We start from the raw sequence: 15,522 nt of genomic DNA, 5'->3' as shown, positions 1-15,522 counted from the left end.
TCTAGTCGCAACACTTTTGTTTAGTAGTCTCTAGGCAAGCAATATACATGTTCTACATTTTCAGCATCTCGCTCGACTGTTAATCTCGATTAACTACGATATTAACTTGGCTATTGTCTTTTCCGTTATAAATAAAGGAATGTTAGGCACTTGTAGGGTTATAAAAAAGGCAATGAAAGTGATACCTTTAATGTACTTTTTAAAACAGTACACACTTTGTTATAGCGGTAAAGTTAATTAAATTTAATAACGAACTTCTACAACAATTAATTTCATCTCTCTTTCCTTGTGCCTTCCTCTTCCCTACTGATTAGCCCTTTTGTTCTTCGCTAATTATGTTTATATTTATAACTTCGCATTACTATTTTCCAATTCCTCACTTTCATTTTAAAGTTAATACCTAACTTACTATTTTAAAAATTATCCTCTTTATTGGTTTTTGTACACTATCTTATAGGCCAGAGAAAAATGGTCAATGAAAACAACAGACAAGCAATATAAAGGCTAGAATTTAATAAAACATTAAAAGGCAAGATTCCTTTAAACTATTATAATAAACAAATAAATTTAAAAAAGAGAGCAGACATTACTAATAAATGGACCAACAAAAAATTAGGTAATGGTACAAGTATAACTTGTCTATTAAAAGGTAAACTAAAAGATCCTCCTGTGGTTAAGTGTTTATTGTCTGCAGGTGGCCCACAGTGCACAGCTTCCTTATTCCCTTAAGTTTTTTTTAAGTCAATTAAAGTTTCTAACTAAAAACTTATATTAACAAAAATTATTTTATATATTCTTTGACCTTCTAAAAAGCAGTTACGTTTTTAAAACAATCTAAATTGCTTACTATACAAGAAATAAAAGTTATTTATTGAAAAGAGTAATTCAATAGCGACAAATTCAAAAAAAAGAGCGAGAAGGGTAACAGGAAAAAATTCTGAGAAATTGCAGAAGGAAAAAAAAAGGAATAAAGGGGGAGAGTACAGCATGTGAATATTTCTCAAAATACTTGAGCTAATTGTTTTTTTTTAAGTTTAAAAATACTAGTTTATTTAATATTATAAAGTATATAGGAAATTTGTGGTAAATTTATTTAATTAATCTTTAAAACTTCATTTAAATTATAAACTTTTACATATAATATAAAAGTTTCTACTTCACTGCAACTCTCGCCAGCGACGACGAAGTCCACCAATTACTTGCTGTTAGAAAGTTTTTTGGGGAAACATTACCTGTGAAGTGCCAATTCCTCTGAGTAAATTTCGCCTTTTATTTAAGATTATAAGTCTTCTTAGTCAAACGCATCATATAAATATATAAAGAACTTAGGTAAACACAAAAAATATATAACTCTATATGACGTCTTTCCCCTAAATTTTTATGAATTAATAATTTATACCAAAATTTCAGCAACTTCACTTAAAAAATGAAAAATATGATACATGTATATATAAATAAAATAAATGACAGGAGTGGAGGGCAGTGAAATGAGCGCTTGAGATCGAAAGCAGATCCGCAACTTACTAGAGGAGCTTCCAGGTCGAGAAGGTAAAGCACAAACTTAAGAAGAGTTTCAATGATTTTTATTGACTAGCCATGCCAATTTTCTCGCACTATAAAAGAAGCCAATTTAGGGGGGTGCAACCCACTCAGTTAAGCTAGCTAGGAAGCAGCAACCAAGTTATTAAGCCCTCGAGAAATCAATATCGGAGTTAGTTACCACTTAATACTGTCAACATCCGCGACCGGCAAATAAATTCGCGGTATCACAAAGTGGACCTTCATCCTGAAAATTACTCTGGCCAATGATGGCTCAATCCGCATTATGAAAGACATTGTGGAAGCGAAGACAGCTATCAATATACAGCATATTAGAGTAGAGAATCCATCGCGAGTTAAGTTCCCAACCTTGACTACTTTTAGCACACCAAAACCTAACAAAAACAATAGTAGAGTAAGCTACTCTTTACAGCGTGACCATGAAAAAAAAATTGTGAATGGCATTAAAGTAAAGTATGCGGTGAAGTATACAAGTTTTTGTCACAACCACCAGTATAATTCTTACTTTAAGGTGTTATACTAGCTGGGGCAAGTATATTGCTAATCTTTGACCGCCTTTGTGTACGCGAGCGGTAAGTATTTTACGAATGTACTTCCCGAAAAGGTAGTATGTAAGGCCAGCATCTACAGTAGTTAGGCTACGCGTGCCGCAACGGTCCCAGTCACCGTGCAGAGATCAGCCATAGTCACTTCCCACTCGTGGGTGTTCTAAGCTCTCTACTCGTGTCAGAAAGTACAAGAATTTAAAGTTCAACATAAACTTGGCAAGTTTCTCTTTTAAAGAGCCTCCGAGGATTCTCTAATTCATTCGTACGCTGAAAAGTGACAGCTTCTAACAGGAGCCAAAAAACAAAGTCATATACCTTATTCACAGTTATCAAATTAAGATAATTTTATATTCACGGTTAGTCTTTGCTAGTTAATATTATTACCTCAAAATTCTTCTAAAGTTGACTATAAAGTCTGATAAAATAACTTTGAAATAAATTTCTAAAGGGTATTTTATTGTAACGTTTCAGTTAATTGATATTTTAATTATAAATATAAAACCGAATATTTGTAAATAAAATTTGAAAAACTTATTATACAGTTTAAAAAAAAAGAAATTATATATTATAGAGTGAATATACACCCGTCAACCTCTAAAGTTTAATAACCAATTTAAACTTAGCAAAGGTATAAATTTTAATATAAGTAAAAACCTTTAATATATATATATATCAAAATTCAGTCCCTGAAAAAAAGTAATTTAATATGTATTAAAAATAATATAGTTACTATACTTTTTTCACATAAAAAAAATGAGTTAATGAAAGTTATACCAAGTTCTCCTGAATCAAAATTAATTATGCTGCAATAGCCATCTCTCGAGGAAACGAACAGCATCGAACCGTCAGGGGACCTGTAAAAGGGCGTAAAAGGGCGTAAAAGATAACCTATACCACACCGGAAATATTAATGCTAAAACCAACAATCTTTACATATCTAATCATAAGTATTATCACGTAGTGGATTCTAAGGTCAAAAGATGTTTAAACACAAGCAAACTCGCTAACGGGTATCATTTTGTTGAATTATGTCTTTTAGTTTTGTTATTTAATAAGTAAAAAGAAAAAGATTATAAAGTATAAATTTACTGTCTATAACTAAATGTTACTTTTATAAAATAAAATAGTGATCCACAAAAACAATTAAGACTAAAAGTCTCAAAACGCAGAGAAATCACCACGATGCATCTGTAAGTGATGCGTAGTGTAAGTTTGCAAGAGCAGCGAAGGGATGGCTATGTTGGGTGTCATATAAAAGCACAGAGTTTAACGTGACTACGGAAAACACGTGACGGTATGGTAAGTCGAAGAGAGGTGCGCCTATTTTATTTTAATTGCCCCGTTATACGATAACTGAAATAGTTTATAGATTAAAGACCTTTTAACGGCAAACGATTAAACTTTACAGGGCAGAAACGCACTGCTACAGCGGGTTTTTCGAGGCCAGGAAAGCATATAACTGGCCTATAAAGACACAGATGATAAACAGTTAACGAATAAGAAAAAGATTAAATAATTTTGTAGAGATTCACATATCAATGTTCTTATTATTTTTAGATTTAAACAACTTCTAGTAAAAAATAAATAAGGTGACCTTGATAGATTCTGTCTAGCGAAGCCGTAAACGCAGTACTCCTTCTCTTTTAAACCTGCAGGAGTCAACAAAAGTCGACCATCGGGCGAGAATTCAAGCCTAAATATTTTATTTTTTTTAAGCAAAAATAACAGTTTTCTATTCAATATAACTTTTTCTAATCATAATTAAAATTGTAAACCAACATTTAAGGCTAATCAAATTTGATTGTGGATTGTGTATATCTTTTATATAAATACTCTATGACAATGATTCTAACCAATTCTGAAGTCTTAATCTAACAATAATTTTTTTAATATAAAATAACTTTGTTATTGGAAGAAACTTTGAGTGTGGCGAAAAGTATTTGTAAAACAACAATAAAACTAACTCTAGATTACATAGAAGGACGATAAAAAAAATTTATTTTGAAAAAAAATTAGCTATATAACTTAAGATGTGGCCAAAGTAACCGCTAATAAATAAGAAATTTCATAAAACATAACAGTGAAGTTGTTATAAGATAATTCTTACTGCTCCTGTACAACTTAAATTTAGACAAATTATTTAATTTTAAATAAAAATAAAAGTTAAAAATTATAAACTTATTAACAACAGAAAATATTTAATTATAAGGTAAGATTAAGTTACTAAAATAAAAGAAAGAGAAACTCAAGAAAAACCGTCGAAAAAAAGTATTTAACGTCTCGTCAGCAAAAAGGCGCTTCTTAACGACGGTATCTTCATCCAGCTAAAAAAACATAAATATGAAATCTACAACGCTTAAAGAGGAATGGCAGAGACCCGACCTGAAGAGTTAAAAAGTCAATGTTGAAGCTGAACTTGCAACTGACAGTCCCATGCCCCTTTTCTTTAACTTTGTAAATACGACAAGTTCTGAAAAGCGAAATTGATTTATGACAAAAAACTAAAATTCAAAATAAGGTTACAAAATAACCTGTCACTGCTTTGAGAGGCAATAAAGTTATTTAAAGGATCCCAGGTTATACCTTGAACGTAATGACGATGTTCCATAAGTTGTTGAAGAGGTTTTGCTAGATAACATTTAATAAAGTATGACAGAAAGATTGTAGTTTAAGCTAAAGCGATAGTGCAAAAGTTAGCTTTAAAAAAAAAAATAAAACGTGGCGGATACTATTACGTCTAATTACCTGCAAATTTAAAAAAGTAATTTATGAACTTTATACAAAAGGTAAAAAAAAGATATAAATAAAAAATTTAAAGCGCTTTAAAACCTTTAAAGGCATCCCACACTACGGCAACATTATCAATAGATGCTGAGACAATAAACTTGCCACAAGGGGACCAGCACAAGTCGTAGACGTCACCTCTATGCATCCTTATGTTCAAGCAAAGTAATATAATTAAAAAGGTTACAAAATAGTTATACACTACCTTAAAACGTGCAAAACTTGCCAGCCTTCTAAATGACCACTCTCCACATCTTTGGGAGAAAGTTCTTGATTTTGTTTCCAAATAATAATTGTTCCATCTCCAAATATAAAAGTGAACTTCTGTTACAATTTTGTTACTATCAGTAAAGTTTATTTTATAGTTCTACCATCACTGCCAGAAGAAATAAAGTTTTCACAAGGGGAAAACCGAACAACATTTACAGTTGCTTTGTGACAAGACAGGGAAGAAATGAAAAAAATTTTAGAGCAATTGGCCTCTTCACGAACTGGCATAGACCATAACTTAAAGATAATTAAACAGTTAAGTTGACTAAAATTTACTTTAAAGCTGTTTTGAAAAAGAAAACTACTTAAGGTGTTACCTTTACATCGTTATCAGCACCAGCAGTTGCAAATCGTTTTGCACTACAATGCACACTAAGTACTGGCTCTTTTTCATGCCATGATATTTCAAGAACCGTCCCTTTCATCACAAACTATCAGACAAAAGACACCACTAAACAGAGCAGAAGGATCATCCGTTCTGTGGATAAGGTTCTTCCGTAGTGCAGATGGGAAGCCCTGCTTTGTGCGCCCTGGGTTCTTAAGCGGTCGGGCTTAACTAAACCTCTGGTAACTTTTATCTATTGTGCGACTATAAAAGATGCTAAGGTATGTAGCAGAAAATGCCTCGGCCGCATTTTTATTAAATCATTTGGACCCTTATGGTAGGTGAATATCAAAATAAGGATATTTATTTCGTTAATGGCGAAAGGCGAGTTTCGCTAACAGAGCATAAGTTAATTTTTTGTTGCAGCGTAAGTCATTAATTAGGATTTCTTCGGCGTTTAATAACAAAACCTGAGAGTCAAAGCGTTTTACGCCGACTACAGAAACGCAGTTATCATGCATTCCGCCTCCCTCACAGCGACATGTAAAGTTGCATGCCGCTCATATCACCTGCCTAGCGAGTTGAGAGCCCTTTTTTGCTAGTCGCACTGCCTCTGTATTCGATACAAGGTTACTTTTAGTTATCTAAAAGTTAGTGCATTAAATAAAGCTGATGGCATGGTACCACAGCCCGAGAGAGGCTGGGTTGAGCGACATGTCGGAGGCGAATAAGTAGCGTGCAGATGACCATCCTACCGCCAAGACAATAGTGAAGCAGAAAGCGATGCTAAATCGGCATCCTTGCATATTATTTTACGATTTAGTAGCTCCCTACTTGACTAAGCGGAACAATCGTGTTTCAATAAAAGCTACGAAGGCTCTCTCTTTTAGCTTCGTAAAACCGTTGGAACGGATGCGCATAAAGGCCTTATTCGCTAGTTGCACGCCCTAACAGTCGTGGTGTCCTCCTAGACAATTCTTGATCCATTTTGCACGACTGCGCTTCCTGCGTGCTGACAGGCATGATTTAGAATACTTTGTAGATAGGTTTTAGCATCATCATTTACCAAGCAAAACCGACCGATTCCCTGGTTAAAATCGTTAGAAATTTAACTTTATGTTGGCTGTTTCTACATAGCAGCTTTGCACTAGCGTGGAAGTAACAATAAGGATTAATATTATATCCTTGGTAAGATCTCAAACCCAAACTAGTAACTTACGAGCTACTCGGAAGAGAGTAGGGCCTAAAGTGTCTTAAAAATCTTAACTGTTTCAGCCCTCGAGTAGCGGGGCAATATACACGCAATTTTTTTGAATCATGCACTTATTGACGCGTTTCTCCACGTGCATGAGTGCCACACGCAGGGGTGATACCCAGTGCCTAAGGGAATACTTAGGCAATTTTTTTTATACATAGATTGTTTTGTTCGTTCTTTATACAATTAACTTACATTAATTTATAAACCGCAACTTCAAAAGAGGACGCCTCACAGTTGTAGGCCATTAATCCGGTACAAGGGTGCACCAGTCCGACAGATCAAAACTGGCTTCTGAAAATATATCGAAAGTTAGCTCACTCCCTTTTAATGCGGGTAATTTTAACAGATAAAACGTCCAAAGCTCTGAAGGCACGAGTTCAATTCCTAAAGACAGATAAATTCATAGAATTTCTAGGACCTAGGTGTCCTTAGAAAAATATAGTAGAGACACTTATACAATAATGCTATTTACTGGAATATATTTGTGCGTCCGGGGCCTACCTAAACCTCTGAGCTCGTCTAAGAGCCAAGTCCAAGAGGATTTTTTTTTCTGGGATCTAAAGGCTCTCATAGCAAGATAAAGGGCCCGCCCTTAAACCTCTGGACTAGTGCCCAAGTTGCGTACCCTTATAACGGATTAATCGCACCCAACTGGGGAAGTGCACTTTTAGAGTTGTGGTTTAATTTCGAGAGCTCAAGAATTAAATTATAATAGCTATAAGCTTGTGATTAATATTTAATATGATTTGAATAACTCAGCTAACAATTATAGTAATTTTAATATATATGTATTTGTAATAATAACTATATTTGTAGTAAGCCTTATTATATAGGGAGTAATAAATTGGTTGTTACTCATATTTAGTAATAAATTGTAAGTAATTTATAGTAATTAGTAAAAAAATCACGAATTTTATTAATACCTAAAGTGGATGGATATAAAAATAAAGAAATGTGGGAAGGGTACACCGGAAGCTTTGTATGTCTCAGAGTTTAACGAATAAAAGAAGAAAGCAGTAGCTTGGATGCACCCATAAATAGCATGAATTCAAGTTGTACTTAATCGTTAGACGAGTTACAGGGAGAAGGGGGATTTTGAAGTAAATTTAGGAAGGGAGGTAATGAAGTTAAATTGTTTAAGACGAACTTATTAAAAATAGGCGAAGAAAATGCCATCTTTCCTGTCCGTATGAAGTGGCATGTTCAGTGGTCTATATGCATTTGAACGGGATAATTGAGAAAATGGAAGAAAAGAGTTGGTCTGAATAAAAGGAAACTTTTCGTTTGAAGTTCAAAAAATTTATGAAAAGCTACCTTAAATCGCGCACTGTCGAGAAGATGAGAAAATTTTACAAAACAGGGACGATAATTCTAAAAAAGTAGAAGGGTGGCTTTGTGCTGAAAAAATCCGATCTTAATTGAATCAAGCTGATATGAATATCTTATTATCTAACTGCGTATTGTAAGTGAATCATACCATTAACAACTATTTGTACACTTTTTATATTATATTTATTACTACTATTATTATTTTTAATTTTAATAATACTATTACTATTACTTTTAATATAATTATCAATATTGTTCTTTTTCGTGGCTTTTTTTACTTTAGCATAAGCAGGTTGCTGCCCTCTATGTTTTCTTCTTTCCATGAGGCTTAAGTAGTTAGTGGGCAGAGGGAGGAGTAGAGTTATTAACTATTAAAGAGCATTTCTTGGCGGTATGGGCCTCAGTTTTAATAGGAGATAATTTTTTGCAGTCCTTTCGATTCAATTTAGCAGCTGTTAGCTTTTTTCAAAGTTTCCTATTGAGGGTCAGAAAATTAGCATTTGTCTTTTGAGGTCGGCTTTCAAATAAGAGGGATTTCACAAGAGTTAAAATTTTTATGACGCACACTTCGTTATTATAGGTATTATAAATATTTATGCAGATATTTTTACCTTAAATATAAAAACATATTTACACTTTCTGCAGCTACTACCTGTGATAGTGCTATTCTAAAAATAACAGTTTTGCTAAAGAGTTTTTTAAACTTAAATATAAGAATTACAACATAGAAAACTTTAAAAAAGACTAAAATCTACCTAATTTTAAAAATTCGTAATAGGAATATTTCCAAGCATTTTCAATTTCCCGAAAAATTTTTATATTTTATTTTTATTTTTTTGTTTCACTTGAGTAAACTTTTAACAAAGACATCAATAGTTAATACCCACAAATATTCACACCAATTAACTCTCTCAACTTGATCAAAGGAGTGAAGGTGAAAATTATAAAACCATAAATACAGACTTGAAGCCTACAAAAAAGGTGAATTAAATATTAAGATGAAGGCATAACAATATACAATACAAGTTTTTATAATATTCTTGTACCAGTGAACTAATTTAGATGAGACTAAGTTTATGTTTTCGTTAAAAAAGAATATTAGCTGGCAAAGTTAAGAGAGTTTTAATGACCAAAGGAACATACCTTACAGATACGCTAACAAAAATATTGTCTTAGAGAGGGCTACACGATATGTACCTTTCGAACACTATATATACACATGGAAGCTATAATAATCTTCAAAATATCAATCCACTAATCATACCTTAACACATGAGAAATGGCGCATGTCCTGCAAAAAAGGAAAAAAAAGTAAACTTAACGCGCGGTATCCAGCTGCGAGATGGCGAAGACAAAGAGCCTGCTCGCTTCTCATTTAGGTACGACTTGAGCACCTCTTCAAGGTCTCTCAGGAAAACGACTATTTTAAAAAGAATACGTACTTATGCGAGGGTTTGAATTTATTAACAGAGAATTTAGAATGGCTTGAGCAATAAGAATAACCAATTCATTTACTTCTAAGGGTATTTTGAAACTGTTATTTAAAATGAAAACACAGAACTGGCATAAAATAATACTATAACAAACACACTAAGTAAACACAATAACACACTTTCACCTTAAAATATATAAATTTCGTCGAAGGTATTCAACTATAATTTATTTATTTTCTAAGTCATGGGTTCACTACGCAATATAGTGGTGAGCACTAGACCTAATGTCGCTTTCACCATATTCACGGCCACTATGAATTCTTAAGCCAATAACAAAAAAAAAAGTACTTTTTTTTTTTGTCTCCGTTAACGAAGCACTTACATCTTTTTAATCGGGGACAATATTAGAAATGCTGCAAGATACTGATAAATTGTTATTTTGATGCATCATAGAGCATAATATTGATACTAGCTCTACTATGGGTATGGGTCATAATTCAGATATCGATGAAAGGTTCTAAACAGTGGATATCTAAGCGAGCGATAAAAGTAAAATATGAAAAGTAACTTGTGAAGCTACTCAAAAGACTCTAGGCAAAGAAATTACAGAGCCAAGACTTAAATAAAATAAACTCCAAGATAAAACCAAATAAGAAAACTCGCGTTCTTTCTTACTACGACACTAAAGCAGTTAAAAAATCTTGATATGAAATACCTCTATTAATATAATTGTCATGAAGGCTTGGCAAAGCACGTCTTTTAAGAACTTCAGAGACCTTTTTACCATTAATAAGTGTAACAGCGAAAAAGAAATTAGAGCACATCTTTCGAGATCTTTTATACGCATAGCATTACAGGGACTAAGTTACGCGGTCATTTCCCACATTAAGTCGAGACATGATAGTAAAGTATTAGCAAAGACAACTTGAATACTTGAAGATAAGCATGCACATACTTAGTCAAAGTTAGAGGGGAGCCTTGTTATCGCCGATAAATCAAGTGCTCGAAACACGTGTTTAATATTTGTCCCACCTTTGCACATTTCGTATTTTCTCCTCTGAAGGTATATAAAAACCCTTCCTTTACGCTCTGGTAAACTGATTGCTCCTCCTTTTTCTTTAACTCTAATTTATGACGGCGTCCAAAATTAGTAGGATTGACCTGACCTTTCGTTAAATAGCATTTTGGTACATTTACATTTACCTTGTTTACTGCTAAAAATAGTAGTTTGCTTTAGTGCCAGACTTAAGATTAGAGGTTAGAGGTTACCACCTGTATTTGAATCATTGAAGTAACTTAAAACATATTGATTACGGGAACACGATGAGACAATGCAAATAAGCAATCAAATTTGGTTACGCATTTTTAACACCTACCGTGCGTATTTAGTACTTTAATTTAGGGCGGTTTCACCAGAATACTGGGCTAGGGGGTTTTTTGATGGTTGCGGTATATGTGAAACGTAGGTAGAAAAAAGCAAAGAGAACAAGTGGCGGAAGACCTACTTAAGATTTCTAATGGTTAACTTCATCTATTTTACGCTAGCGGTAATTATTCTATACGCAAGGTTTTATATGTATTTCCGTAATTAAGTAAGAAGAAAAGCTGGTAATAATCATTTTATAAATTACGCTCTCATGCCACATTATATTAAAAAGCGTGTCATCTAAAAAAAATCACATCTTTTACTTTACTATTGTAAAAGGATTTTGTAGCTTCTGGTGAAGTAATTTTTACGAAAACTCAATAAAATTTGGCAAACCGAACATACTTTCCACAAACTCTTGTAGCTTGAAAAAATTAATTGTTTGTGCCACCTTTCAGAGGGGAAACAGCTTGTGGTACGACTAGGGGCCCAATTTTTGGAACAAATAGAACGTGTCCACCGTTTTGGGGACCAGGCAGGGATAAAAAAAATTATAGCTTTTTTGGCTTTTAGGGACTGGGTTATGGTTTATAGTTTTCCGCTGTAGTTAGCTTTACTATATGTGTTTGGGGCTTGGTACCTTAATATATAGTTTCTTGACCCTTTAAGGTAGATATTTCACTTTTTTGGCGTGGTGGAAAATCTAATGGCTTAGAGTCTTATGCTCTATATTGTTTTCAACCACAGCTATAATTTAAATTATCTGCTATTATTGTGAATTAATGAAATGAGGAATTTACATAAAAAATTATAGTGAAATTGAAGTTACCTATTACTAACCTTACAATAGTGGCAGAGGTCTCAGAAATCTGGAAATTCTAAATTTAGGTATATCTCAGGAATTACTCGATATCAATCCGGTACCTTCCGATAAAGTACTCTCTTAGACTGACACCAATTCGCATTTTACGTGTTTCTTCGGGAGTTAACAGCACTGGAAGTCTGAGTCCTCCTGCAACCACTAACATTGTTTTTGTGTAATTATTGTTTTATATTTGGTATTAGTTTAAGAGGTAAGAAAGCAGAACTTTTGCATAATTTTTTGCAACTTTCAATTTTTTTCTGTAGAAAACTATAATGTGGGGTTAAGAAGCAGAACAAATTCGTCTTTTACGTTTGCATGATGAAGTTCAGTCAGACGAAGAGATACTCGACGATGACGAGCACATAGACGAAGATATCGCCAAATATTAAACCCGAGATTAAGAATCGGACAAAGAGGAAGAGTTATCAGATAACGAGAATGAAGAAGTAGACACTGGGCCATGGTATTTGGGAGAAGACGGGAATACTAAGTGGCGTAAAATGATTCCTACAAAAAACGTTAGAACAAGAACACAAAACATAGTAACTCATTTATCCAGAGTAAGCTCTCGACCTAAAGCAAAAAATACTCCTATAGATTGTTGGAAATATTTTTTTAAGAAGAAATTATCGACTTAAAAATTCTTGAAAATACCAATAAATTTATTTCAAGCATATTAAACTTTGCTCGGGAAAGAAATGCTAAATTAACTAGTCGAAGTGAAATATAAGCCCTTCTTAGCTTATTGTATCTCGCTTGTATTACCAAGAGTGGTAGGCTAAACAGTGAGCAACTATGGGCCACAAATGGTACAGGAATAGATCTTCAGACTTACTACATCTATCTGTGATTCCATTTCCTATTGAGGTACATATGATTCGATGAATAAAGACACCTGGACCGAAGGGAAGACTACAGCTAAATTGGCACCATTACGGCAAATTTTTGATTTATTTGTCAGAAACTGTAAAAACTCTTATGTTCCATCCGATTATCTAACAATAGATGGAAAATTGTAGTCTTTTAGGAGATGTTGCAGTTTTAAACCATTTATGCCAAATAAACCAATTATATGGCTTTAAAATTTTTGCTCTATCAGATGCAGAAATTGTACTATACTAAAAATAAGGAGTTTTACGTCGGAACACAACAGGGACCATTTAAAGTAAATAATGATGCTACTAATATTGTCAAAAGGCTTATGAACAAATAGGAATTACCACCTCAATTCTAACTAGTAAACTCTGTCCACCGTTTTCAATTATGTTTAAAACCGCAATAAATCCACACTAGTTTCGTACAAACCCATAAAAGGCAAGGTTGTGCTTTTATTATAAAGTTTACATGAAACTGACAGCACTGATAATACTGGAGAAAAACGGAAACCTGAGATAGTAACAAACTACAATTAAACCAAGATTGGTGTAGTTATGGTCAACATAATTATGTTCTTTGTATAATTGCGCCCGCGGCACAAGGTGGTGGCTAATGGAAGTATTCTTCAGTATGCTGAACGTGGCTGGTGTAAAATTTCAATTTATATAAGAAAACGTTGACCAAAGTAAATTTAGGAAAAGAATATTTTTGGAAAATCTATTATTTGCACTTATTTAAAAACATTTCAGAGAGCGTGCGACAAACAAAAATATTCTGCGAAACATAACTGCTAGAATAAATCAATTTTTAGTATACAAAAACCGGAAGAGATTCAAGAAAGAGACAACCATAGAGGAAACTGCTATGTATGGGTAAAAAGCGAAAAACAAGATATTAGTTCGAAAAATGTAAAATATACTTGTGTTTAGAACATTCTCTTGTTGTTTGTAACGATTGTTGCGAAAAAAATAGGTTATATTTGGTCAAATGAGATGCCCCTTTAAAAGTTTTTAATAAATTTATTTTTTTACATTAAATGAACTTTCTTTTTATTTTTTCAGCAGTAACATACGGCGTTTAACTACAATATTTGAAAAAAAATTAAAAATGTAAGATTATATCATGAAATGTATTCGCTGTATTCTGATTTTGTTTTCTAAATTTTCAAGTTAGATGGAAGTTCAAATTAGAGTGGCCTCTATCCTAATATCTCAATAAGCAACATATGTTCAAAAATTAACGGGAAACAATTTGAAACGCAAGGGGTCTGAGAGGAGATCTACTGCGGTTACTAATTTCTAAATAAGAAGTGCGAGTACTGTAGGGTTAAGAGTATAGGGAGGAGTTAGGCTAGACTATAAGACCACTAATTGGCTTATAAGTCTGACCCAGTGAGCAATGCTTCCGCTTTCAGTTTTTATCCTGTAGCTCCTGATGATTAAATAGTTATCTATTTAGCTACGTTCCTTTTAGGTGTGCCTCAGCGATAGGAATGCTATCAAATTCATTTGGCAGATAAGCTTTAGTATTTCTTGCCTCTTGAACACATGCCGTGACCAAACCAGAATCCAAAAAGAGCAACAGGCTGGCCCCTTTTTATTCAGCACTTATTTAATTCTTTATATAACTCTGCTAGTTACATGAAACTAATTAAATTGTTCGTAATACGAAATTATTATTTCTTTAAAGGGGATCATAGAAGTTTCATTAATTAGTATGCTTGTTTATAACGCACTGTAGAGCTTGTATTTAATTTTGACGTTATTTTGAGTTCTTATAGGAGTTTTTCTTAGATAGTATTTACAACCTTTATAATTCAAAAAATGCTCCAATTAGGGCTGGTAGCTTTATCGTGCACGCCTTTGCTGTTACAATTCTGTCCTTAAAAACCACCATAGCTTGGGTTGCAGTATTTCTCATCATGTCCAAAAAAGTTGAGATCTGCAGCCCTGACCAAGGCTTCTACTTCTTATTAGGGTTTAACCAACTTAGTGATATACTTTATGCTTTTCAGGGTGAAGATCCTTGACTAATATTTAGGCAGCTTAACGAGAAGTAGGCAGTGGCCGTATTTTTCTGATAAACGCATTAGAAGCACTTAGGCGTGTTAAACCTTAAAGAAAGAAAAATATGCCTTTACAATTTTCGTAACCATTTTTTTTCTACGTCATCAACGCGAAATACCAGTTAAACTCTTTACTGATAAATAGGTATGATAATCGCAGTTGATTTCGTTTAAAATTTTGGTTTTCTCCCGGTAATTACAAAAACTACATTGACACGGATCCCATGTCTTAGGTCTAACATATTTTGTACCAACTTTGTTTTCAGTAATATGCTTTGTGAGGCTGGTCGCTTTTGGGGGTGGCTATTGTTACTAATTATTATCGTCTTCACTATTTACATTTGTGTTAGCATCAAAATTAGTGTTAGTATCAAAGCTGTTATTAATATTATTATCACCGTGCCTAACATAATAATTTACAACTATTTTTATATTATATAATCTTTCAAGATCTTGATTAAATAGACACTATTAGACAGTAATTCATTTTCGTTAGAAAGCCTTGTTCCTGATATTGATATAATTACTACTGACAATATTACTTTTATTATAGCTGGTGAGAGCGCTTTGTTTATTGCTGTTATGACTATTATTATTACTATTGTTTATTTTTAATAGTACTATTTATTAGATCTACCGTTATCTCTAGCAAAACACTGTCTTCTATAACCTCTACTTCCAAAAAATAAGTTTTATTTAGAAGCTAAGGAGAGGGGTATGGATTTATTTATTTATAAATGACAGTCCCTGGCCCCTGGTGCTCGATCGAGTCAAAAATCTTCGAATACTCGAGCTCAAAATGAGTAGTGACCGCAGACTTATTACACAGTACCTTTCAATCGA

At 33.2% G+C, this 15,522-nt stretch overlaps 1 protein-coding gene across 6 annotated transcripts; it reads right to left on the bottom strand.

The window, feature by feature from the left end:
• Nucleotides 1-1,161: 1,161 nt before the first annotated feature.
• LOC135144135 (uncharacterized) lies at nucleotides 1,162-5,613 on the bottom strand. Of its 6 annotated transcripts, none has more exons than XM_064076127.1 (14): nucleotides 5,480-5,613; nucleotides 5,264-5,399; nucleotides 5,098-5,194; nucleotides 4,938-5,041; nucleotides 4,640-4,736; nucleotides 4,491-4,578; nucleotides 4,365-4,432; nucleotides 3,703-3,801; nucleotides 3,487-3,572; nucleotides 3,287-3,428; nucleotides 2,883-2,962; nucleotides 1,721-1,853; nucleotides 1,525-1,613; nucleotides 1,232-1,266 (listed from the first exon to the last, which is right to left on the bottom strand). In XM_064076127.1, the coding sequence occupies exons 1-13, from the start codon at nucleotides 5,585-5,587 to the stop codon at nucleotides 1,574-1,576; spliced, it is 1,278 nt and encodes a 425-aa protein (XP_063932197.1). In that variant the 5' UTR covers nucleotides 5,588-5,613; the 3' UTR covers nucleotides 1,232-1,266; nucleotides 1,525-1,573. The 6 variants fall into 6 exon arrangements, 2 of the variants coding, with proteins under 2 accessions (XP_063932198.1, XP_063932197.1); XR_010282985.1 differs by having other exon boundaries at nucleotides 1,233-1,266; nucleotides 1,469-1,662; XR_010282984.1 differs by having other exon boundaries at nucleotides 1,233-1,266; nucleotides 1,469-1,613.
• Nucleotides 5,614-15,522: the final 9,909 nt, after the last annotated feature.

The sequence above is a fragment of the Zophobas morio genome, unplaced genomic scaffold (assembly GCF_036711695.1).
Source record: "Zophobas morio isolate AGI-343-1 ecotype UQ-CSIRO unplaced genomic scaffold, CSIRO_AGI_Zmor_V1 ptg000083l, whole genome shotgun sequence".
NCBI classification, from domain to species: domain Eukaryota; kingdom Metazoa; phylum Arthropoda; class Insecta; order Coleoptera; family Tenebrionidae; genus Zophobas; species Zophobas morio.
Note: the sequence above shows the minus strand (reverse complement) of the source record. Positions and strands in the feature narration are given on the sequence as shown.

What these genes read in the sequence shown, in the direction of transcription:
- LOC135144135 (XM_064076127.1), bottom strand. Translation starts at nt 5,587, where the DNA reads ATGAAAGGGACGGTTCTTGAAATATCATGGCATGAAAAAGAGCCAGTA. An exon ending in TTTTGATTCAGGAGAACTTG is followed by an intron (nt 1,854 to 2,882) that starts GTATAACTTTCA and finishes GTATATTGATAG; the next exon opens with CTGTCTTCGCTTCCACAATG. An exon ending in GATGTTGACAGTATTAAGTG is followed by an intron (nt 1,614 to 1,720) that starts GTAACTAACTCC and finishes CTTCTTTTATAG; the next exon opens with TGCGAGAAAATTGGCATGGC.